General features: G+C 36.5%; 1 protein-coding gene across 6 annotated transcripts in view; it reads right to left on the minus strand.

Moving 5' to 3' along the window:
• OSBPL9 (oxysterol binding protein like 9) overlaps positions 1-27,729 on the minus strand; it is a 160,757-nt gene that overhangs the window by 66,811 nt on the left and 66,217 nt on the right. For all 6 annotated transcript variants that reach the window (XM_038558042.1, XM_038558041.1, XM_038558039.1 and 3 more), the window contains one exon: positions 3,257-3,333. In XM_038558042.1, coding sequence (XP_038413970.1) covers positions 3,257-3,333 — 77 coding nt within the window. The remainder of the gene's footprint in view (positions 1-3,256; positions 3,334-27,729) is intronic.

A 27,729-nucleotide genomic window follows, 5' to 3' on the forward strand; every position in this document is an offset into this window, starting at 1 on the left:
ACCTTTTTCTATAAAGAAGGAAGCAGGCTGTATTAAATATTAAACATTAATGAAAAATATTCCACTGTGGGGATTTAACTGAAAATCAAGGAGTCAATAAAAAGACTGTTAAATAGCTATAGAAATCCAATTAAAGTCAGACAAAATTTAGACTGTGATATTATCATCTCAATACTCTGATATTAATTATATTAATTTAAATAATAATTATATTAATTATATTTCATTATATATTATATACATTATATATTATAATATATTAATTATATATTACAATACATTAATTATATTAATATTCTGATATTAATAAACTGTGATATACCATCTCAATATTATGATCTCTAATAGTACTAGAAGCAGAGAAACCAGACAATGGGGGCCCTGGGGAATGGAAGCTAGAATGGTACACATCCAGAGACAACAAATTCTAAGGGTGATGGTAAAATCAGTGTTGAAGAAGCAAACATGAGATCTACACTGGAGGATGACATAGGCTAAACTAGAAAGGTATTAAATGGCCAGGAAAAATGGAGAAGTAGAGCTCAGACCAAAATGAGAGAAGGAAAAAAAAAAATGAGAGAAGAAAAGTTCAGAAGTAAAGTGGTAGGGGGTGAAGGTAAGAAAACTGTAGTTGAAGAGAAAATACTTTTAAATTCAGTATTTTGGAGGTAATGGGGCCCTCAGTAATGACAAGGCCAAAGTATAGTTTAATGGCTAAAGCAAAGATGAAATTCAATGGAAAAGGAAGACATGTAAATGCCTTATCCCATGCCCATTTGGCAGAGAGCTCCATGAGCACCTACTCCACAGTGCCTAATAGAACAATACACATCTCAAAGTACTCGATAAACAGCAATGGAAAAGCAACCGATACACCATCTGTTTCTTTGTTCATTCTTTCAATTATTTCTTCATCTAACAGTTACTGAGCCCTCTTTAGAATGTCAAGTACTGAAAATGGAAATGATGATGAGAGTAGTATCATTAGTAACAATAACCAACATTTGTCAAGTTTTCACTATAGCTAGGAACGATTTCAACAAATTTGCACTTAACTCATTTAATCTTCAAAACAACTCTATAAAGGTAGGTATTTTTATTATCTTCATTTTATAGATGAAGATATGGGAACTCAGACTAAGTTCAATGTAAAAAGTTGAATGTATATGGCGGCACTGGGATATAGACCAAGACATTTGGGCTCCAGAGTCAAGTTCTTTGTCATACTTCACTATATCTGGGAGGAAAATCTTTACTTTTTTTGCCAATCAAATTAACATTTAATTACATAGTTCTAGATGTCCTATCTTCTGCATACATTAACTTTAGGAAAAATTCATACAAAGATTCTCTTGAATTACATGTTTTTTAAATATCAAAGCTACCGGAGCCTAAGATTTTAAAATTTTCTTTTCCTGCTATTTTCTCTGAGCAAAAGCTCAAAAATTCCAAAATTGTATCAGATTAGGTACCCAACCTTAAGGAATCTGCATCCTAATTGGGGAGGTTGGAGTTACACATACTTTAAAAGAGAAACAAAAAGAATATGATAGGGACTTAGTGAATCGAACTGGGCTTTGAAGAAAAGGGGTGGTATACAAAGGCAGAGTGGAAACAGATGACACCTCAGAAAGAGAGAACATGATGAGCAAGAAGGTGGAGACCAGAAATGAAAAGATGGGTTCAGAGGAAAGTAAGTAAACAACAACACTCTAGTAAAAAGCTGATGGAGAGATATAATGGTAGAAATGACTAGAAAGGCAAGTTGAGAACAGATCACAGAAAGACTTGAATGTCAGTCTCACCAACCATGGAGGGAATCTCAACTGCCCCATTCAGTCTAATTCTTTCCCGCCCAACCCCCACCCCAGGCTAATAGGGTTCTTGAAACACTTATCATCATACTGAATCACAAATTTGCTGAAATGATGCCACATTCATTTATAAAACAGACTAAATTACAAAGACACCTTTAGAAATTACGAAGTTGCTTTTAAAAAACATAGCTAAAGAGTAACTTACAGATCTCCTAGTTTAACTCCATATTAATTTCTTATATTCTCTTAATAACCACATCCTTGAATAATGTTTTTTAAGCCTCTATTTGAACACTTTCAAGTCATGAGGAGTTCACCATCTTGTATGACCTGGGATGCCCTATACCACACCTTGTCTAATCAAGCCAATTCCTGGTACAGGACAAAAAGTAGAGAAAAGGAGTTATAAAATGTCAGTTTTGTACAACTCAATCCTATCAATTAAAATAATTAAAACAAAATCCCCCAATGCCACAATATAAGCTATTTTGTTGAAAAATAAACGTGGAAAACTATCTTCAGTATGATAGAGTAGACATTTGTTGTTTTTGTCTCTCAGTATCATCTTTTTCCCTATTCTGACTTTGCTTGGTGGGTAACATCTTCTACCCTATCAGCAAAGTGTTTCTGGTGAAGCAAATAACATCCCAGTTCCAGGAATGGAACATATGACTGTAAAATTGTGATTGGTCAGGATTTAGATAATGGCTGAAGCTAAGGTAATCAGCACTAATCCTATTAGTCCTATCATGGTTCAGAAAGAACAATAGTCTTCCGTGGGCTTGGAGCTCCTACAGTATTCTCCTAATAGTACGTTATACATCTCAACAATAAGAGGCTGAAATTGCTGCAACCATCTTAATACCACAAAAAGAACCTATCTAAAAATACAGCCACCCTAGAAGAAAGAAGGCCTAGAAATAGAAATGGTGGTTCTGGGTCCTAATGACATTATTGAAGTGCCTACTTCAAATCTCTGCCAGATTTACTTTTTTCTTAAACTAGTTTGTTGGTTTTTTTCCTATTACTTTCATCCCAAAGAGTCCTGCCTAACACATATGGTAACTGCCAATAAATCCTATAACAAGAACAGTAGGTCAACCTCTCAGCACTTATCTACTATCATGCATTGCTATGTAATTTGGTTATATCAATAACCAACTATAAATACTAAATTTCAAAATGATCTGGCACATTTTAACATAGCATTTCACATTCAATATTGCCTTACACTGTCTTATTTTTTATAAAAATCAGTATTTTACCCTATAGAAAGCAGAAGAAAATGACTATAACTTTATAACACTATAAAGGCAAGAATAAGCAATTCAGAAATAAGAAGTTTTCATTATATCATATCACAGTTATTTTTAGAAGCAGAAAATAAACAACAAAAAAAACCCTAATGAACTATCCAGAAGACAAGTAAAGACTCTTACTTGAAGCTGAAGAGTATGTCGAAGAATTGTTTCTTCTAAGGCATGGATCCACTTCTCTCGCTCATCAGCATCACGAGCTAGAATAAAAGATTATAAAAATTAAAACATTAATTCCTATTCTCTTACTTCATGTTTGAAAATAAAAATTTTAAACCTCAGTACTAATTTGAAAGGTTTTTAGTCATGCCATTTTCTTAACACATTCACTTTCCTATCCTTTCTAAACATGCAATTCTACTTGCAGCAATTTACAACAAAGGAAATAATTATGCTCAATAATATGCAAGCTACTTTCTCAATAAGAACAACCAGAAAACCTGGAATAATTATTTAAAAATATCTGGTTGAAAAAATATATATAAATAAATAAAAATAAATAAAAATATCTGGTTGAGGACAATAGAAAACAACAAGGTAGAAAAGAATTAACAAGCCAAAATCTAGAAGACAAACTTCTACAAGATAAGCCTCATATTAAAGACACTTTTCTCATGAGGAATATAAATTCCAGGAGAAGACATTCACTAAAGAAAACTTGAAAAAGTATCTCCATGCGTACCTGGATAATGTCTGATAGAAGGTGGTAAGCAGGAAAGAACAGAGCAACAAAAATAATAAGCACACAAAACTTTAAGAAACCTAGGAATAAACCTAGCCAAAGAGGTGAAAGACGGGTATTCTGAAAACTACAAAACGCAGATGAAAGAAACTGAAAAGGACACAAATAATGGAAAGACATTCCATGCTCATGGACTAGAAGAACAAATGTCATTAAAATGTCTATACTACCCAAACCAATTTACACATTTAATGTAATCTCTATCGAAGTACCATATACAGGGCGCCTAGGTGGTTCAGTTGGCTGAGTTTCTACCTTCAGCTCAGGTCATGATCCCACAGTCCTGGGATGGAACCCCACATTGGGGGAGCGGGGAATTTCCTTGCTCAGCAGGGAGCCTGCTTCTCCCTCTCCTCCTTGCTTTACTATCTTGGTCTCTATCTCTGTGTCTGTCTCTCAAATAAATAAATAAAATCTTTTTTTAAAAAATACAAGCATTTTTCAGAGTTAGAACAAACCATTCTAAAATGTGTATGGAACCATGAGAGACCCGAAATAGCCAAAGCAACCTTGAAAAAAGCAAAGCAAAGCTGGCATCACAATTCCAGCCTTCTCGTTATATTACAAAGCTGTGGTCATCAAAATAATATGGTACTGCCACAAAAATAGACACACAGATCAATGGAACAGAAAACTCAGAAATGAACCCACAACCATATGGTCAATTAATCTTTGACAAAGCAGTAAAGAATACTCAATTGAAAAATATAGTCTCTTTAACAAAGAGTGTTGGGAAAACTGGACAGGAACATACAAAAGAATGAAGTTGGACCACTTTGTTACACCATACACAAAAATAAATTCAAAATGGATGAAAGCCTAAATGTGAGAAAAGAAACCATCAAAATCCTAGAGGAGAACACAGGCAATAACCTCTTTCTGACTAGAAATGTCTCCTGAGGCAAAGGAAACAAAAGGAAAAATTTAACTATTAAGACTTCATCAAAATAAAAGCTTCTGCACAGTGAAGGAAACAATGAGCACAACTAAGAGGCAACCTATGGAATGGGAGAAGATATTTGCAAATGACATACCTGACCAAGGGCTAGTATCCAAAATATATAAACAAAGAATTTATACAACTCAATACCCAAAAACAATCCAACTAAAAAGTGAGAAGATGTGAATAGACATTTTTCCAAAGAAGACATACAGATGGCCAACAGACACATGAAAAGTTGCAATATCCCTCATCATCAGGGAAATAGCAATCAAAACCACAAGGACATATCACCTCACATCTGTCAGAATGGCTATAATCAACAAAACAAGAAACAACAGGTGTTGGCGAGGATATGGAGAGAGGGCTGCAAAGTAGTGCAGCCACTCTGGAAACACTATGTCGGTTGCTCAAAAAGTTAAAAATAGAACTACCCTAGGACCTAGCAGTTGCATTACCAGATACTACAAAAATACGGATTCAAAGCAATACATGCACCTCAATGTTTATAGCAGCATTATCTACAATAGCCAAACTATAGAAAAAGCCCAAGTGTCTATGGATTGATGAATGGATAAAGAAGATGTGAGATACACACACACACACAATGAAATATTACTCAGCCATAAAAAAGAATGAAATCTTGCCATTTGCAAGGACACAGATGGAGCTAGTATGTATTATGCTAAGCGAAATACATCAGTCAGAGAAAGACAAATACCATATGATTTCACTCACATGTAGCATGAAACAAAACAAAAAACATACAGAATAAAAGAGAGGGAAACCAAGATACAGACTCGTAACTACAGAGAACAAATTGATGGTTGCCAGAAGTCAGGTGGGTAGGGGGACAGGGGAAACAGGTGATGGGGATTAAGGAGTACAATTGTGATGAGCATCAGCTACTGAACGGAAGTGCTGAATCCCTAAATTGTACACTTGAAACTACTATTATACTGTATGTTAACTAACTGGAATTTAATAAAAACTTGAAAAAATTATTTAAAAAATGATAAGCACATAGGCAAACTAAATGAATACTAACTACATAAAATAATATCTTGTGAGGTTGTGAAAAAATACATATAAAACTAAATATAAAACAACTGCAAATAGATTGGGAAAGAGAAAACAGAGTTAAAGAATTCTAAGGTTCTGTATTGTTTAGGAAGAAGATAAAACTACCAATTGACATCAGATTTTAGCAGCTACAGGATTTGTTATAATTTTTAGAGTGATCACTAAAAGGTTACATGTTTAACTTCCAACATAATAAATTTAAAAATTCAATAATGAAAAAAAAAATCCAAAACCTGACAAGAAAGAAAGAAGAAATAATATACAAGACAAAAAGAAAATATATGGTAAACTGATACATTTTTAACCCTAAAATAACAATTATTAAATTAAATGTAGATGAAGTATGTAAATGTTCCAATTAAAGAAGGGAGGGACACCTGGTTGGCTCCATCAGTTAGGCGCCCAACTCCTGATTTCAGCTCAGGTCATGATCTTGGGGTGGAAAGACTGAGCCCCACATGGCAGCTGTGTGTGTGGAGCCTGCTTGAGATTGCTCTCCTTTTCCCTTTGCCTCCTTCCCCCCTCCCTCAAATAAATAAAATAAATGAAGAAGAAAGAAGAAAGAAGAAAGAAGGAGGAGGAGGAAGGAGGAGGGATGAAGGAGGAGGAGGAGGAGAAAGAAGAGGAGTTCAGAGATGACTGGGTGGCTCAGTTAGTTAGCATCAGACTTTTGGGTTTTGGCTCAGGTCATGATCTCATGGTCTGGGATCAAATCCCACAACCAGCTCCACTCTCATACAGAGTCTCATTGTCCCTATCCCCTCTCCCTCTGCTCCTTCCCCTCACTTAGCATGTGCGTGCACTCTCTCAATAAACAAAACCTTTTAAAAAAGGGGTTTTAAATATTATTTTATGATGCATACAAGAGACGATTACTAAATAAAAGGTTACAGAAATATTAATAATAAGAGTATAAAAAAAAAGACCATTAAAAAAAGAAAAAGGGGGCAGCCCGGGTGGCTTAGCGGTTTAGCACTGCCTTCAGCCCAGGGCCTGATCCCATGTCAGGCTCCCTGCATGGAGCCTGCTTCTGCCTCTGCCTGTGTCTCTGCCTCTCTCTCTCTCTCTCTCTGTCTCTCATGAATAAATAGATAAAATCTTAAAAAAAAAAAAAAGAAAAAGAAAAAGAAAAAGATCATAGAAACACTAACTCCAAAAAAGCTGCTATTATTAAAATTACATAAAACAAGCTTTACCAGAAAATCAAGAGGCTCACTTTGCAAATAAAGAGGTTCAAGCTATCAAGAAAATATAAATTTCTATGTAGCTAATAATATGGATTCAAGAAATACATGTATGTGGCAAAAAGTTATAGAATATAAGGAAAAATAGACAAAATACCACAATTACAGTGGCAAATTTTGATACATCTCATTCGTTAACCAATTAGATGAAGAAGAGAAAAAATGAGTAAGAATCTAGAAGATATGAACAATCCCTGATATAAACGTGGTCTAATGGGCATACATAGAACACTGTACAAATATGAAACAGAGATGTTTTTCAAGCACACACAGAACATTTCTAAAAACTGACCATATAATGAACCCTAAAATAATTCTCAACAATTTTTAAAGGGTTGAAATCATACAAAACATACTTATAGTGAAAATATAAGCTAGAAATCAATTATAGAAGTGTAAATTAGGGCAGCCCCGGTGGTGCAGCGGTTTGGTGCCACTTGCAGCCTGGGGTGTGATCCTGGAGACCCAGGATCGAGTCCCACATCGGGCTCCCTTCATGGAGCCTGCTTCTCCCTCTGTCTGTGTCTCTGCCTCTCTCTCTGTGTCTATGAATAAATGAATAAAATCTTAAAAAAAAAAAAAAAAAAGAAGAAGAAGAAGTGTAAATTAGAAAAAATTCAGGGGTGCCTGGGTGACTAGGTCAGTCAAGCGTCTGCCTTCAGCTCAGGTCAGGATCCCAAGGTCCTGAGATCGAGCCCCACATCAGGCTCCCTGCTCAGTGGGGAGCCTACTTCTCCCTCTCCCTCTGCTGCCCCCCTTGCTTGTGCTCTCACTTGCTCTGTCAAATAAATAAAATCTTTTAAAAATATAGTCTGATGTTTGGGGCAATGAAAATACTACTAGATAATCCACTGGTCAAAGAAAAATATCTCACCAGACATTAGAAAATGTTTAGAGACACTTGGATGGCTTAGTCAGTTAAATCTCTGCCCAGGGTCCTGGGATCAAGGCTCACATGGGGCTCCCTGCTCAGCGGGAAGCCTGTTTCTCCCTCTTCCTCTGCCCATCCCTCCGCACCCTCTATACCGCTTGTGCTTCTGTGTCACTCTCTCTCTCTCAAGTAAATAAAATTAAAAAAAAAAAAATTAGAATATGGTTAGAAATGCATACATGAAAACAGGATATACTGAAACTTGCTAGACACAGTTTAAAACAGTGAATAAAGGGAAATTTCTAGCCTTAAATCCATGTCTAGAGAACCTAAAAGACTGAAAACAACAGGAAATTAAATTCAAAGTAGAAAGGAAATGATAAAGAACATAAAATAATCAAATAGAGTAGCAAACATAAAACAGAGCAATAAAGTTTAAAGTTGGTTACCTGAAATAATGAAATTGATAAACTACCTACCTATTGTTGGTAGGTAGGTAGGTAGACTAAGGAAGTGCTTGAAAAAAAATGGGGTCATGTCGAAAGGAAACAGGAGTCAACCTGAAGGAGCTCCATTGGCCAAGGCCTAAAGAATTAGAGCTACAGAATGACAGTACTGGCCTATAACCCACAGAATAAAATAAATATCCAAGAATCCAGTACTGATATAAGTAATTAAATAAGTAAATAAATGGGAAAGAAGGCACAGCTCTTTCTTTAGAAGAGCTACAATTCATTAGTACAGAAGGAATGAGAGAGATTTTAAAAATATCATTACCACAAAAATCACAACAGTAATTATCATAAGCAAGATCCACTAATTGTATATTGAAGTTAAAATCAGGGGGCAAAAGACTCAAAGTATCTTCCCAAAGATACTTATCAATTACAAAGGGAGAAGTAGTAATTTTATGATGGAGAAATCTGGCAGACACCATCTGAGTCCAGTGATTAAGGTTAACATCACCAGTAATAAATTTATTGATACCATATACTTCCCAATACAATCCATTGAGAAGAAAACATCACTTCTGTAGTATTCTTAAAAATATACAATCTCAAATCTATTCATAAGAAAACATAATATATGCCCAAATTGAGAGTCTACAAAATAATACTCATCAAAAATGTCAAGGTCATCAGGGTGTCTAGGTGGCTCAGTTGGTTAAACAGATGCCTTTGGATCAGGTCATGATCCCAGGGCCCTAGGATTGAGCCCTGTTTGGGGCTTCCCTGCTAAGTGGAGAGTCTGCTTCTCCCTTTCTCTCTGCCCCTCCTCTCTGTTCATACTCTCTCAAATAAATAAAATCTTTTAAAAGTGAAAAATTTTTTTTAAAGTCAAGGTCATCATAGACAAGAAAATAAGGAATTGCTGTAACTAAATGCAGTGGGACCTTGGATTGAATTCTGGAACAGAAAAGGAACATTAGAGGGAAAAATCAAATGAACTCTGTGGTTTAGTTAAAAGTATTATACCAAATGAGGGGAAGATCTAGCTCAAGACATCAGAGCCTGAGCAAGATGATGAGGGCCTACAATAATCCCCCCCACTTACTGACAAGGGATATGTTCCAAAACACACAATGGATACCTGAAACCATGGATAGTACCAAACCCTAAATATACTGTGTTTTTTTCCCATACATACCTATAATAAAGTTTATTTATAAATTAGTAAGATATCCCAGTAAGAAATTAAAAACATTAATAAAATAGAACAATTATAACAATATATTATAATAAAAGTTATGTGAATGTGGCCTATTTCTCACATTCATATGTGCTCTGAAAATATCTTAATGTACTATACTCACCCTTCTAGTGATGATGTGAGATGATAAAATATCTATGTGATGAGATGAAGTGAATTAATATAGGTATTGTGAAGTAGCATTAGGCTACTACTAACCTGGCAATACATCAAAAGGATCGTCTGCTTCCAGAACTCAGTTAATCGTGGATAACTGAAACCACACAAAGCAAAACTGCGCATGAGAGAGGCTACTGTCCAGCATACCAATGGACAAGGTGGCATGAGGCATCAAAGCCCCAAACAGGATGAAGAACAAATCTACACAGTGCAGAAGTCCAGCATGAGGAGTCAGAATCTAAGAAACGTGAAGAAGGAGTCCACTTTGCAGGGGGCAGAATCAACCCAGCACAGGTCATCGGGGTGCCTGGGTGGCTCAGTTGGTTAAATGGTTGGTTGGTTAAGTCACTTTCCAAGGCTGAGTGGAATAAGGATGACACTCACACAAGGAAATGGGTAATGATGGGAAACTAATTACATACAGAAGGATTGGCCAAATACATAAACATAACAAGGATAAAGGGTTTCTCACTTTAAAGGGATGGAAAATAATATTACAAATATGGTGAAAGAATGATTTCTGGGGAAAAAGGTATTGATATGAACTCATAGTTTTCAATAGAAAGTGAATAAATACATATGGATGTGGATACACACACATGTATGTAACATTTATATGTCTCTTAGCTATGAGAGCCGAACAGCACCAAATACACCTAATGCTAGGTATTGATTTCTAAATACCAGTCTCCATTAAAAAGTACCAGGGCTTCTTGGAAAAATGGTTGATTATGAAACTAGGATGGGGAAGGGAGAAAATAAGCCTGGAACATCTTTTTGTGTGTGTGCCAGAAAGTAAAGAAGTAAAGAGATATTTTGTGCCATAAAGCAAGGAAATACTCAGAGAATTATAGGGAACATGTCAAAGGAATACAGAAATCAGCTAAAAGGGAATCTCACTGTCCAAACTGAGAGCAATCTGAACATCAAAATAAATAATGATAGTCAAGAATTATAGTCTGTTGAGTAAAACAGGAAACCATGTTACTACTGATATACATAAACTGAAAGTTTGATGAGGAATGGGATATTGTCATAGCTTCTAAATACTTCCCCACGCAATATTAATTACGAAGGGTAAAAGATGAAATTTAACAACAAAGCCTGGCAATACCACCTTAATGAGGTGATCAAAGTTAATATTATCAGTAGTGGGACAAACCAACCCTGCAATAAGAACATAGAATCATTTCTGTGATCTTTGGGCCAAAGATATGCAATCTCAAACAAATCATGAACAAATATCAGGGAAAAAAAAACTGGGAGACATTCTACAAAAATAATTAGCCTACAACCTTTAAAACTGTCAAAGTTAGGGGAACCTGGCTGGTTCAAAAGGTGGAACATAATACTCTTGGTCTCAGAGCTGTGGGTTCAATACCCATGTTGCATGCAGAGATTACTTAAAAATAAAATCTTTTTTTAAAAAGTGTCAAAGTCATAAAAGTCAAGGAAAGACTATGAAACTATTCCAAACTGAAAGAGACTAAAGAGCTATGAAAACGAAACATAAAATGTGATGCTAAACCAGATCCTGTTGCTATAAAGGAAATTACTGGGACAACTAGAAAAATTTGAACAGTCTAAGGATTAGAAGGAATTAATGCACCATTGTTAATTTCCTGATTTTAGTGGTTGTACACTGTGTATACAGGAAAATTTCCTTATTTGCAGGAAATATAAAATAAAGCATTCAGGGGTGATAGGACATTCAATTAGCAACTTACTTTCAGTTTGGGGGGCTGTACTGTACTTGCAACGTTCCTGTAAGTATGAGATTGTTTCAAATTTTAAAAATATTAAAATTATGATAAGTCAAAGAAAATATAAGTAAATGGAACCATTTCAGGTATTAGAAAATTCAATACTGCAACATAGTTCAAATTAATCTATATGTTAAATGCAATGCCAATCAAAATTCCAAAAGGCATTTTTGGAAATTTGTCAAGCTGATTCTAAAATACAAATACAAAATGGTACAAAAGATAAAGAATAGCGAAAGCTTTCTGGAAAAGAGTGTCACATTCTTAGAGGATTTACTCTACCAAATACAAAGTCATATTATAAGCCTATAAATTAAGAAAATGTGGTACTGGAGCAAGGTACATAAACACAGCAAGGAAACAGACTAAGAGCCCAGAAACAGGCCCACATAGACCCTTGATTTGTAATAAATGTGGCACCAAAGAGAAGTAATAATCTTTCAACACATGGTGGTAAGACAGTATGCGGGGGGGGGGGGGGGGGGGGGGGGGGGAAACCCTGACCCTACCTTGTATTACACACAAAAATTAATTCCAGGTGATTCTTTTATTCTTAACTGTGAAAGAACAGCAAAGTTTCCAGAAGGTAAAGCAGAAGAATATCATAATTTGGGGATAGAAAAAAACTTCTTAAACAAGATACTAAACTTCTAATTATAAAGAAAATGACTGATAAATTTAAAGACACCATTTAGAGAATGTCATAGTAAGCCACTGTGACATATGGAGTTAAAGAACATGGACTCTAGGTTCAACCCTGAACTTTGCTAGTTATTAACGATATAATTTGCAACAAGTTACTTAATCTTTCTAAGCCTCAGTGTTCTCACTTGTAAAATGACAGTAATAGTATCTACCACATAGGGTTATTAAATGAGTTTAATACAGAGATTAAATGAGTTAATACAAATAAAACATTTAGACAGGTAAATGACATGAGGGATGTGCTCAATAAGCATTATATTATTATTATTATTACTGCTGAGCATTTATTATGACTGGCCCTGATTTCAAGGAGCTCAAAATCTAGTAAAGACAGATTTGTATTTACCTCTATAAACATCAAAGGAAGTAAATAAAAAATCAGGGAAGAGCTCCTTGAGGAGTTAGGTATTTTTGTTGTTGTTGTTTTTAAAGATTTTTATTTATTTACTTATGAGAGACCAAAGAGAGAGAGAGAGAGAGAGAGAGAGAGAGAGAGGCAGAGGGAAAAGCAGGCTCCCTGCAGGGAGCCCAATGCCAGATCCAACCCAGGACCCCAGGATTGCAACCTGAGCCAAAGGCAGATGCTTAACCACTGAGCCACCCAGGCATCCTGAGGAGTTAGGTATTATAAAATAGAATAGTTTGTCAAGTAGAGAAGGATAAGATCTTGAAAGAACAGTAACAATGACACTGAGATGTAAAAGAGGTATATTTGGGAAACTGGTTTGAAAGTGTCTAGAACATTGGACTGATTTGGGGAGGAAGAAATAGCAAAAGATTATGATCTCCAGCCCAAGAAGTATAAATGGACTTAATCTTTAAGACAATGGAAAGCCCTTACAAAGTTCAAGCATGAGAACAACAATGATCTAATCTGCACATCAGGAACATTAATCTGGCAGTGCTGTGGAGAATGAAACATGGGACAAAACTGGAGGTGGCCACACCAGTTAGTAAGTGGTTCCAACAGTAAGGCCTGAATTGAGAAATGGCTGGGACATGACAACAGATGCCATTCTCATTGCCATCAGGCCATCAAATGGCATTCATCTTTAAGTCTGCCACCCCTCAAAATTGAAATCAGATATAAGGCTCATCAGATTCTTCCTTCATATAGTCCCTCTTTCAGTTCCTTTCTTTCAATTCCTGCTGACTACATGCTGATTCAAGAATTCATATAGTCTCATGTCTGTAAACAAAGTATCATCACAAATGTAGTAAATGTGCTCTACTCTGCTACCTTCAATGCAGCCTACACACCTCAGACTGAGCTTATATTGAAATACTATTTCTATTTTTAAAAAACCTCAACATTCTACCATATTCTACAGAATTCACATAACCTCCTTGTTTAACAGTAAAATCTCTCTACACCTTCCATTTCACGTTTGTTTTACATGAACCAAAATATCTTCTCAATGACCTCTAACACTCTAAATTATCTTCCTATTCATGGAATACTTTCTCTCTCCTTTAACCTTAACATGGACTCTATTCTTCCTCCTATCTATCTAAATCCCCAAATGCCTCAGAATAAGTCCCAGTTCTCCCCCAGGAAGCCTTACCAAACTAGTACAGCAGCAGTGATCTCTTTCACTTTTGAACTCCTAGAGGACTTACAAATGCCAATGCATCATCCAATTATTCTCTGATCAAGTATTTACTATCTATAAAATTTAATCATGGGATCCCTAGGTGGCGCAGCGGTTTGGCGCCTGCCTTTGGCCCAGGGCACGATCCTGGAGATCCGGGATCGAATCCCACGTCGGGCTCCCGGTGCATGGAGCCTGCTTCTCCCTCTGCCTGTGTCTCTGCCTCTCTCTTTCTCTCTCTCTCTCTCTGTGTGTGTGTGTGACTATCATAAATAAATAAAAATTAAAAAAAAAATTTAATCTTATACTCATCCTATACTGTTATTTACATTTTTCACGTGTTTAAGTTCCATCTCTATAAGATTTTAGGTTTTCTGATAATATTAACCATAGTGTTTACCACAGTATTAGATCTATTCATCTATCCTCTTATCCATCCATCTGTCCAACATTTGTTGAATAGCTATTGTATAACCGAGTAATGTTTAGAAACTGAAGATATAATTCAAACAAGACCTAGTCCCTGTCTATACAGAACATACATTCAAGTGACAGCGAGAAACATGCAAACGACAACTGCTACTATATACAGAATTACTGAGTAAATCAGTGTAAGCTGAGTTCAAGAACCTATCCCAAGGGGTGTATGTTTATTGAGATGAACTGGAACAAAGAGATTAGAGTTGAGTTCTTAAACCTAAGAAACAGAGGCAAAGGTGTGGGGGTGTGGTGAAGGGAATGAAGAAAGGTGTGGTGAAGGGAATGAAGAAAGGAAGGAGAGGGAGGTGTGGAGAGGAAGAAGAGATATATAGTAGGGGGAGGTGCTAACAAGGGAGGCATTCAAAGGTAAAGAAGACACAGTAAGCAAAGGTAAACATGTGGCAAATTACTGTAAGAGAATATAGAACTAAGCATCAGAAAATATAGCCCCAGGATGCCTGAGTGGTTTAGTCGGTTAAGCGTCTGCCTTCAGCTAAGGTCATGATCCCAAGGGCCCTGGGATTGAGCCCCTCCTCCTGCTTCCCGCTCAGCAGGAAGTCGGCTTCTCCTTCTCCCTCTGCCCCTCCCTTCTCTCCTGCTCCCTTCCTCCTTCCCTCTCTCTCTCTCTAATCAATAAAATCTTTTTAAAAAGAAAGTGTAGCCCATGCTTTGTTATTTTTTTTCTAGTGTTGACCTTAGCAAGTCACTATACCATCTTCAAATTGGAGGCTTACTGGCATAAAAGACAGGCATATAGACCAATAGAAAAGAACAGAAAGCCCAAAAATAAACCCTGGCATGTGTGGCCAAATGATTTTGGCTCTTATGAAAAGACTACACAATGGGGAATACTACACAATGGGGAAAAGTCAGTCTCTTCAACAAATGGTGCTGGGATAACTGGATGTCTACATTCAAAAGAATGAATTTGGACTCTTCCTTACCTTATACCATATGCAAAAATTAACAAACTAGATTAAATTTAAGACCTAAAACTATTAAACTAGAAGAAAACAAAGAAAGCTTCAGAACACTGGATTTGGCAAGGATTTCTTGGGTATGACATCAAAAGCACAAGAAATAAAATGAAAAAAAAAATAGACAAATAGAACTACAACAAATTTAAAATTTTCTGTGGGAAGGAAACAATCGAAAGAAAAAACCAATCTTCAGAATGAGAGAAAATAACTACAAATCATGTATTTTTTTTTAATTTTTTTTTCAAATCATATATTTGATAAGAGGTTAAGATCCAGAATATTTAAGAACTTCTATAGCACAACAACATTAAAACAACTCAATTAAAAAATGGACCAGGGACTTGAATAGACATTTCTCCAAAGAAGACATACAAGTACTCCAATCAGCACATGAAAGGATACTCAGCATCATTAATCAGCAGGGAAATTCAGGCCAAAACCACAATGAGATATCACCTCACACCTATCAGGATGGTCACTATCAAAAGAACAAAAAATAAGTATTGATGAGGATGCAGAGAAGTTGGAATACTTGTGCCCTGTTAGTGGGAATATAAAATGGCAGAGCCATTATGGATAACAGTATGAAGATTCCTCAGAAAATTAAAAATAGGGACACCTGGGTGGCTCAGTGGTTGAGCGTCTCTCTTTGGCTCAGGTCGTGATTACAGGGTCCGGGGATCAAATCTCTCACCACGCTCCCTGCAGGGAGTCTGTGTCTCCTTCTGCCTATGTCTCTGCCTCTCTCTATGTGTCTCTCATGAATAAGTAAATAAAGTTTTAAAGAAAAAAAAGAAAATTAAAAATAGAATTACCATATGATCTAGCAATTCCACTTGAGTATTTATCCAAAAGAACTCAAAGTAGAATCTCAAAGAGGTATTTGCACATTCACAGCACATTATTCACAAAAGCCAAAAGGTGGATAGAACCCACTGTCACTGAAAGATGACTGGCTATAAAAAATGTAGAATACACATGCAATGGAATATTATGCAGCATTTTTAAAGGAGGAAGTCTTATCACAAGCTACTACATGGATAAAATTTGAGGACATTATGCTAAGCAAATTAAGCCAGTCACAAAGGACAAATACTGTATGATTTTACTCATATGGAATATCTAAAGTAGTCAAAATAATAGAAACAGGAAGTAAAAATGTGGTTACCAAGGGTTATGGAGAAAAGGGAGGGAGGATTAGCATTTAGCAAGTATAGAGTCTCAGAATCACAGGATGAAAAAGTTATGGAGATTTTTTAACAACGTGAAGATACTGAACACAACTAAACTGTACACTTAAAATGATTAAGATAAATTTAATGTTATATGCTTTTTATAATTAAAAATAAAATTGGCAGCTTAGACTAAATCATCTGTTCTACCTAAAAATTCAATACTCTATTATTCTAACTAACCTGACTCACCTTCCCCTATTCTCCCATAAGTCAGTAAACAAATCTCTACCCTACTGAATTGAATAGGAAAAATATCTTTGTGTATATGAAACACCAATAAGATGTCTGGTTATTTACTCATAATAAATTATTTGTTCATATGAAAAATAAAAATTAGTAATGATACACACAATTCACAAGCCACCTGCAAAGGCAGCTCTCTAAAAATGAAATTAAAGCTACACTAATTATGAGTGAATCCCTACTAAAAGCACCTAAATTTTTTTTAAGATTTTATTTATTCATGAGAGACACAAAGAGAGAGAGGCAGAGAGAGAAGCAGGCTCCATGCAGGGAGCCCAATGTGGGACTCGATCCCAGGTCTCCAGGACCACGCCCTCAGCTGAAGGCAGGCACTCAACCACTGAGCCACCCAGGCGTCCAAAGGGCCCTAAATTTAACAAATTAGTTAAAACAACTTGTAAATACTGCATTATTTCCCCCAAATATATACAGATAGGTTAACTCTTCCTCTTTTAAGTTTATTTACTTTTTAGTAATCTCTACACCCAACATGGGACTTGAACCCACAACCACAAGATCAAGAATGGGAGTGGTACCAGCCAGGCATCTCAACTTTTCCTCTTTTTATAGTATTATTTATACACTCAGTTTATCTCTAAAATTTCTTCTCTAGCATCTATGTCTCCTCTTCATTACATTTTCAAACTCTTTCCATTCTCTGAGCCAGTAGGTTACAAATTTTGTTTGGCTGTGACCCACAATAAGAAAGAGATTTTGGGGCGCCTGGGTGGCATTTGACTCTTGATTTTGGCACAGGTCATGACCCTAGGGTTGTGAGACTGAGCCCAGTGTTGTGCTCTGTACTCAGCAGGGAATCTGCTTGAGATTCTCTCTCTCCCTCTCCCTCTGCCCCTTCCCATGTTCATTCTCTCTCTCTCTCTCTCAAATAAATAAATAAGGGCAACCCAGGTGGCTCAGCGGTTTAGTGCCTGCCTTCATCCCAGAGCGTGACCCTGGAGACCCCGGATCGAGTCCCACGTCGGGCTCCCTGCATGGAGCCTGCTTCTCCTTCCACCTGTGCCTCTGCTTCTCTCTCTGTCTCCTCTCTGTGTATTCTCATGAATAAATAATAAAATTTAAAAAAAAGATAAGTACTATTTTAAAAAAATAAAATAAAATAAAATAATAAAATAAAATAAAATAAATAAACCTTAAAAAAAATAAGAAAAGAAATACATTTTATGTGGCACCTGGGTGGCTCAGTCGGTTAAGTGTCTGCCTTAGATGCAGGTCATAATCCCAGGATCCTGGGATCAAGCCCCCCATTTGGGATCCCCGCTCCGTAGGGAGCCTGCTTCTCTTTCTCCTCCCTGTTTGTGCTCTCTTGTCACTATCTCTCTCACTCAAATAAATAATAAATAAATAAAATATTTTTAAAAAGAGAGAGAAATAGGGACACCTAGGTGGCTCAGTGGTTGAGCATCTGTCTTCAGCTCCGGGTGTGATCCTGGGGTCCTGAGATCAAGTCCCACATTGGGCTCCCTGCATGGAGCCTGCTCCTCCCTCTGCCTGTGTCTCTGCCTCTGTCTCTGTGTCTCTCATGAATAAATAGAAAGCTTAAATATATATATATATATTTTATAACCATGTCCCAGTTCACAAATACACAGTCACATCTATGTCTACATACACATATAAAATTGAAACATTAGTTTCACAAAACAATGTCTGCTCTAACCACATGTCATACACACTGATATTTTCTCTGTGTTATACCTCACTTTTTAAAAAATGCTGATCTCCACAGTTTGGAAAACACTGCCCTAAGCCACCCAATGTCCCACAAAGCTATTGCTTTCCAGTGTCCCTTAGTGTAGTATAAAAGCTAGGAGGTTGGCCATGATACCTACTTTTGCCCTTATTTAGCCAGACCTTGAGCAAGTTACTTAAACTCTCTAAAGTTTACTTTTCTTGGGCAGCCCCGGTGGCTCAGGGGTTTAGCGCCGCCTGCAGCTCAGGGTGTGATCCTGGGGACCCGGGATTGAGTCCCATGTCGGGCTCCCTGCACGGAGCCTGCTTCTCCCTCTGCCTGTGTCTCTGCCTCTCTCTCTCTCCTCTCTGTGTATTCTCATGAATAAATAAATAAAATCTTAAAAAAAAAAAAGTTTACTTTTCTTATATATAATCTAAGAATGATGATATTACCTGTGGGAATGATAGTAGTAGTTAGAATTACAAGACTGTTGTGACATTTAAATAAGATTATTAATTTGTACAATATTTATTATAGTGTCTGACATATACTAAAATATCAATATAACAAATAGCCTCAAGAGAAAAAAATTCTATTAATAATCTAATAAATGATTAGCCAAAGTAAACAAGTAGGGAAGGGATTACTAGTAACTCCTCTAATTCCTATAATGCCTGGCTTATATAGAAACAATGTAAGTTGCACAGAAGGAAAAACAATATTCATTAAGTAAAATACTTACATTTTCAGCATTCTACAATCTTCACTCTTTATTATATATCTATTAACATTCCCTACATTATACATATTTGAAGTAATTTTTTTTGAAGTAGATTTTCAGACACATTTCCAAAATTCCTGTATTTTGTCATTCCTGACACACTGCTTAGGAATGTGTCCTCTTATAGTCACATTTTCTTCTCCATTAAGATATAACAACTATAAATACATTATTACCTATTTGCAAAAGGAAGGGGTTATTTGCCTGTTTTGTAATTGGAGTAAAAAGAAGAATTGTCCTCCAAAATCAGGAAGGTCTTGTTTTCTCTGAAAGTTATTATGAAATAAAAACATTACATAAAAAACATGTTTACAAAATTAAGTGTTGAGACATTGCTCAAATATCTACTGAGCCCCAATATATATCAGGTACTGTGTTAGAGATATAAACAAGGACAAAACAATTCATGATCTGAATTAATTTATCCTAGAAAGTACAATCACTTGGTTGGGTAGCCCACTGTTGAGTGAGATGTTATCTTCACCCATTCTGATAAACTCTAATATATCTGCTTACTAGAATCTTACGCATTCTTCTGGGCTATGCTGAAATGTCACCTTCTCTATGTGTGTTATTCATGTTAGGAAGACCTGCTCTCTCTTTCCTTAAATGTATTCAAATATTCCAGTATTGGGGTAGGATATAAATACATACCATATGCCAGCCATTATTTCAGGCATTAGGGGTACAACTTTGAACAGCAGTTAATAACTACAGTCAAGCAATAATCAGGGTACAAATCTACCTTTGTCCTACTTACTTCCCATTATACTCCTTCAGGAACCACTCTATTTCAGTTACATTGTAATTAATGCTCTCATGAGTCACACTTCCCAGATTTTCTTCAAGTTATTCCCCCCTCAGCTGAAGTGCCAGAGTCTTCTCTCTGTATAAATAATCAAAGCTAACTCTTTTGAGCACTTCATTTGTATCAGCGTAGTCTGACACATGTCTAAGCAATTAACATGTATTATCTAATTAAATCCTCACAATAACTATGTGAGATAAATATTACTATTATCCTTATTTTCCAGAATAGAGAAACAAAAAAGTTTAGTATTTTGCAATGACATAGGATTCAGAAAGCAACAAATACAAATGAAATCTCTGGACTTCAAGCAACCCTACTTCTGTTAAATAAGCTTTTTTTTTTTTTTTTTTTAAGATTTTATTTATTTATTCACGAGAAACACAGAGAGAGACAGGCAGAGACACAGGCAGAGGGAGAAGCAGGCTCCATGCAGGGAGCCTGATGTGGGACTGGATCCCAGGTCTCCAGGATCAGGCCCTGAGCTGAAGGCGGCGCTAAACCACTGAGCTGGGCAGCCCCGGTGACGCAGCGGTTTAGCAGTGCCTGCAGCCCAGGGCGTGATCCTGGAGACCAGGGATAGAGTCCCACATCAGGCTCTCTGCGTGGAGCCTGCTTCTCCCTCTGCCTGTGTCTCTGCCTCTCTCTCTCTCTCTGTGTGTCTCTCTCATGAATAAATAAATGAAATCTTAAAAAAAAATCACTGAGCCACCCGGGCTGTCCTGTTAAATAAGCCTTATCCTAAGTCCCAAGTCCCTTTTGCTAACAAAATCCTTCTTAAGAGATAACAATATAAACCTTTCCACACTTTTGAGATAGTATACAGAATAGAAAGCACAAAACCAAAAACTCTAGTAAAAAACTTGGGTTCAAGTCCCACTTTTACTACTTTTGTGTTGACCTGAGGAGAATAGTGTATCCACAAATTTCTGAGTTGTTTTTTTTTTTTTTAATTTCCTAGTTGTATCCTCAAATTCCAAAAGGGGTTAATATCACAACTACTTCAAAGATTTAGATTTACTGTGAAAACAAGATGAAATTAGATATATACCACCACCAGGGGTCCAGTAAGGTCAAGGTCAAGGTCAAGGTGTTCCTAGGGCAAAGCTACTTTCATGATAATACTGACGCTATCTGTGTGTTGACATTTGCACTGATGGTGCAAGAACAATGGTGATAAAACTCCTGGCACCTTAATACAACTGGAGGCAACAGCTTCAAACTGAATGGGTAGTTGTTATATTCTTCACCACCACCTACTTTTAAGAAAAACATTCCTGTTTCACTCAAGAGTGCCCCTGAAGAAATAAACATAAAATCTCAACCCTTAAGTATGCTTTATAATAGTCTATGTGACAAACAGGAACTATGCACAAGCACTTCTGCTTACCAAAGTATAACAATTATCTCAAGGAAAAGTACTTGTGTAATTGAGTTATGAACTAAGTGGCACTTTTCTCACGGAACAGCATTTTTACTTGAAAGAATAACTAACAAACTATATTATTCAAACTGGGGTATTTGACAGACATTTCTCTGTAAATGTTGTTAGTGAGCCTGTCATTTCAGGGAAAACTTATAGTATGTGCTGCCGGTCATAAAATCCAGGCTTTCAAGCAAATATTAGAATTTTTTAAGATTATTTATTTATTTATTCATGAGAGACACAGAGAGAGAGAGAGAGGGAGAGAGAGAGAGAGGGAGAGAGAGGCAGAGACACAGGCAGAGGGAAAAGCAGGCTCCATGCAGGGAGCCCGACGTGGGACTCGATCCCAGGTCTCCAGGATCAAGTCCTGAGCTGAAGCCAGCGCTAAACCACTGAGCCACCCGGGCTGCCCAAATATTAGAATTTTTAAAAACCTGTATTTGCCAATCACCATGACCTTGACAAATTTTCACTACTTAAGGCCTTTTGTGGTGAGTTTAGGGAAATACCAACAAATGTGATTCTTTATGTCACATAATGATATGTGTCAATATTTTAAGATCTACATATGACAAATACATGATGTTACAAAATTGTACCTAGGGTAAAAGATCCTTTCAAAGTGTCAGATAGACCAATGGATTTTAATGTAGCACAGTATTCTCGTAAATTTCATTATTCTAGTTTAAGAAACTATCACTTGTTGAGTTCTGATGAACCATCAAAGAATATTCACAATTATCCAAAAAGACTTAAAATACTCTTTCCTTTCCTAACTATATATCAGTATGATACTATATTTTCTTCATATATTTCAACCAAAACATATCAAAAAGATTGAACGCAGGGGCACCTGCGTGGCTCAGTCGGGTAAGCATCTGCTCATCATGATCCCATGGTCCTGAGATGGAGTCCTACACATCGGGCTCCTTGCTCAGCAGGGAGTCTGCTTCTCCCTCTGCCTCCATCTCCACTGGTGCTCTCTCTCTCTCTCTCTCTCTCTCTCTCTCTAATAAATAAATACAATCTTAAAAGAAAGATTAAATGAAGAAACAGATATAAGAATCCAGCTATCGGGATCCCTGGGTGGCGCAGCGGTTTGGTGCCTGCCTTTGGCCCAGGGCGTGATCCTGGAGACCCGGGATCGAATCCCACGTCGGGCTCCCGGTGCATGGAGCCTGCTTCTCCCTCTGCCTGTGTCTCTGCCTCTCTCTCTCTCTGTGTGTGTGTGACTATCATAAATAAATAAATAAATATTAAAAAAAAAAAGAATCCAGCTATCTTCTATTACGGAAGACATTAAAAAGATTTACAAAAATGTAAAACTATGTATCATTCTTCTATTTCTCTTTTGTTTGGGAATATGGTTATTTTCTCATAACATTGTATTAGTATAATGGATTTATTATAGATCATTTTAAGTAAATACATAATTTTTTAAATCCTTCAGTTTTAATTTCTAACCTGGTAAATATCAATATATAATCCCACATAAAAACTCTTTGGAGTCCTCAATAAGTTTGTAAAGTGGTCCTGAGACCAAAAGGTTTGAGAACCACTGGTATAAAATATATGTAACATCTTGCTGATTATGTATTGATTGCTTCTTCCACTAGAAAGTAAGCTCCTACAAAGCAGAAGCTTATTTGTTGTATCCCAGCACTTAGTAAAAGTGCCTTGTATTTCATAGGTACTGATTATGTATTTGTGCATGGGTACATGATGAATAACTGGACTGATACTGAATAAAAACATTCCACTTAGATAATCAGGTGGTTCAAAGTGCCACTGTAATTTTTAACAGGTTTGGACAGATTGGGCAGTCAGAGGGTCTTTTTTTTTTTTTTTTTTTTTTAAAGAAAGTAATAAGGAGGTGTATATAGAGAAAAACCAATTCATATAACTCTAAGCCTAAAGTAACCTAAGCCAATGTTCTGATAGCCAGGTTTAAGGGCCAGAGTTTTAAAAATCTGCTTACCATAATAAGAGCAATGGTGAGATCAGATTAAAGAAAAATCTATTTACACTTTTGTCAAAGCATCTATATCAATATAATGCTTGTTTGTTTACATTTACATTCACCTGAAATCTGAGATGGAATCTGAGGCATATTTTCTTAATTCTCAAAGTATAGTATGTTTTTAGCAACTAATAAATATTTACAGGACAAATGATTATTTGTCGTCTTCTCAAATGACACATTTTCAATGAGGTCTCCTGACGAGCATAAAACATGGCCCCCCTGCAGACCAGCATGGACAATTCCCTATATACTGCTCTACTTTTTCTTTTCTCCATTGTACTTACTCCTAAATGTGTGTGTATGTGTATGTTTCTTATAGTCTATCTCTTGCCACTAAAATGTAAGCTCCACTAAGGCAAGTATCTTTGTTTTATTTATGGATGTTAACTCAAACCCTGAGAATCAACCCAGGCAAACAAGTGTTTGATAAGTATCTGTTGAATGGGGACTAATGATCCACTGATTTCATTATTCAGTATATGGTTCCATTTAAAATTTGAAATCTAAAAATAAGTTTGATTTCCTATGAAATCATTATTTATTTCTGCTTAGTATCCGTTAAAGCTGCCACAATTGACTCCTTCAAAGATCTAGAAATAGTTCTAGCTGAAATCTCCAAACTGTTGAATAAAACACAAGCAAATATTCACAAAAGTGCTTCTCTCACCCCCATAATTTCTGTTTCATTATCTGAAGCAATACAGTGTTTCTCCTGGACAGAGTCAGCATTGTATTGGGCAACTGGATATCTTTGATTCAGTCAAAACAGTGAAAATCAAATAGGTTCTTTCCTATACATTCTACAATCACATGCTTCTAGGTCAATTTATTCCTGGTAAATGAAAATCCTCACCAAATTTATATACAAATATATCCTAATGATCTCAGCTCCAGTGGAAGATGTTCCCTAACCACTTTAACTCCAGGTTTTAGTAAAGGGGTCATTATCCCTTAATCTTGAATTAAGAAAAATTAGGATTTGGGATCCCTGGGTGGCGCAGCGGTTTAGCACCTGCCTTTGGCCCAGGGCGCGATCCTGGAGACCCGGGATCAAATCCCACGTTGGGCTCCTGGTGCATGGGGCCTGCTTCTCCCTCTGCATATGTCTCTGCCTCTCTCTCTCTCTCTCTGTGTGTGACTATCATAAATAAATAAATTAAAGAAATCTTTAAAAAAAAAAATTAGGATTTGAATTTTCAACTTTTAAGACTTCTAATACTGGAGGTAGGGAGCTAGGAATCTAAAGTTAGGCTTTAGAGAGACATCATAGGGACGGTGGTTTGGCAGAACAGAGACTAGAACAAAGGAGAAAAAGTTAAAAATAATATAGTCACAAAACTGGGAAGAAAGAAGTGAGAAAGACTTGGACTCTGCCAGTGACTTAGGGGATACAGAAAGGTAGAATCCGAAGGACATGGTGACTCATGTGATAAAAGGAGAATGCAGAGAACATAAAAACAGAGAAAGAGAAGCCCTCATATTTGGTTAATTTGGTAAGTAGAAGTGCTATTCCACAGCATAGAGAATAAAAAAAGAAAAACAAGTTGGGAATGGTAGGCTGCAAAATTTTATTTTGAATTTGAAAAGGGATATAGAGTGATTTTGAGAAGCTGAAGCCAAGTATCAGTTTATGAGGAGAAACACAGAACTGCAAAAGTACTTTCTCTGATTGCCAAGGGTAAATGTTATTCAGAAAGGAAGAAAGGAGCTACATAATCACTCAACTTTTGTATTAGGCAATGAAAGGAAAGGGAAAAAATTTAATACATGTTAGAAAATTCAGGAAGAAAACTAAAGCAAGGCAATAAAATATACCTATAAGAAAAGAGCATTTGCTACTTAATTGATCTACTTCCAAGGCAAACAAGGCCAAAATAGATACGGCCTAATGATTGATTTTTATTATTTAAATAAATGCTTCAAGAGTTTTTAAAAAACAGATGTTATTATTGCACACTGTGGGTAAGGAAGCCCTTTAAGACAAAAAAATACGTAAGAATATCCTTAAGTATAAAGCACAGTAGAGGCACTTCTACATTATAATCTTACCATATTCCTAGTGAACAACTTTTCTGAAGGCTTCACTCTGTCCCCAGTAGACCTCCAAGGAATTTTGCTCAAGCAGGGAGATACCAAAAGTTACTTCCTTCTTTCTCTATATTTAGCTATAAACTATCCTCACCATTCTTTAGGAAAGTATGTATTTCCAGACCAAGACTGAAGTATAAACTCAGACATAAACTCACATATTCCAAAAGCTTTAACTCTACCTTATAAAACACAATCTAGATATAGTAAAATGTCATTGATTCAGCCCTTCCTACAATTTAGGACTTGTATTATAATAATTTATACCAAGTCACCATGCTTAACCAATTCACTAAGTACAAAGTATAAATAACATTAAAAGAAATTCTGATGATACATCATACTCAAAAAAAAAAAAAAAAAAAAGACAGACAATACCAGCTTGGTTCTAGTGTCTATACATAAAACTAGAAAAGAGTACTTCTTTCCAGACAGCCTAGATCGCAGATTTGCTTCTCTCTGTTCACTATGAACCATCCTGTCCACATTATTAAAACTACAATGCATTTATGGAATTACCTTGATTTATTTCATTTACATAAAAATGTAGATTCCTAAACAGAAAGGACTCCATTCAATTCATATTCAAAATTTCTTCAAGAGGGCAGCCCCTGTGGCGCGGTTTAGTGCCAGCTTAGTGCTGCCTGCGGCCTGGGGTATGATCCTGGAGGCCCGGGATTGAGTCCCACTTCGGGCTCCCTGCATGGAGCCTGCTTTTCCCTCTGCCTGTGTCTCTGCCTCTCTCTCTCTCTCTGTCTCTATGAATAAATAAATAAAATCTTAATAAAAAAAACTTCTTCAAGATAGTTACAAACCCACACACAAAAAGATGGTCAAGAATCAATGTACATAAAAAAAAAGAATAAATGTACAAAGTAATAAAAAATAATAAATAATAAAAAAGAATCAATGTACATACTTCAAACAGTTATATTCTACTAAGTCTTTCCACTACCCTGTGCAAATAAAAGTCAGATACTGCTCTCCACTTATCTGAGTACTTCTTTTCAAGTCTAAGTCAATGGTCTTGTGACTCTTTAAATGAAGACTGTTTTCTCAGGAATCTGAAGCCCTGAACCTTCCTTCAGTGGAATAACTACATATTTTTACTTAACAACTGCATTTACCCTGATATATTCCAAAATTATGCTTTCATACAATAAAATACTTAAAGCATACATGTCCATAGCAGGTAGGCACTGGTGACAGAGCAGTGAAAAAGACACAGTCCTTGATAAATCCTCCCATTACTCTGTCAGAAAGCTAGGGCTAATTCTGAACTTCCTTTCTCTTATCCTCTTACATGCAGTTAATTACCAATTTCTTTTTTTTTTTTTTTTAATTACCAATTTCTGTCATACATCTTTTGTGTTTATCCCCTTTGGAGCATTCTTACTACTTCATTCAAGCTCTCATCACCTTTTGCCAAAAACCTCTGCAGGAAGTTCCAAACTGAGCTCCCTGCCTCCAATCTCACTTCTCCCCAGAGCATCCTGCAAACAGCTCCCAGTGTTTCTTTGAAGCCACAAATATGATAATGACATTTCCCTGGCTAAAATACCCAATGCTTCTCCCTAATTTATAGAGAAGATGTTTTTTTTTTTAAGATTTATTTATTTATTCATTCATGAGAGACACAGAGAGAGAGAGAGAGAGAGAGAGAGAGGCAAAGACACAGGCAGAGGGAGAAGCAGGCTCCATGCAGGGAGCCCAACGCAGGACTCGATCCCAGGACTCCAGGATCACGCCCTGGGCTGAAGGCAGGCGCCATACCACTGAGCCACCCAGGGATCCCTAGAGAAGATGTTTTAACATTCTGGCACATGAGACTTTTTTAAATTGTTTAAGTTTAAACAAAAAATGTTTTATAAGTAGTCTCTACACCCAGTGTGGAGCCCAACATAGGGCTTGAACTCTCAATCCTGGGATCAAGACCTGAGCTGATATGAAGAGTCAGATGTCTAAACAACTGAGCCACTCAGGCAGCCACTCATAACCCCAGATCAAGAGTTGTACACTCCACTGACCAA

This window comes from Canis lupus, chromosome 15, assembly GCF_011100685.1.
Source record: "Canis lupus familiaris isolate Mischka breed German Shepherd chromosome 15, alternate assembly UU_Cfam_GSD_1.0, whole genome shotgun sequence".
Taxonomy (NCBI): domain Eukaryota; kingdom Metazoa; phylum Chordata; class Mammalia; order Carnivora; family Canidae; genus Canis; species Canis lupus.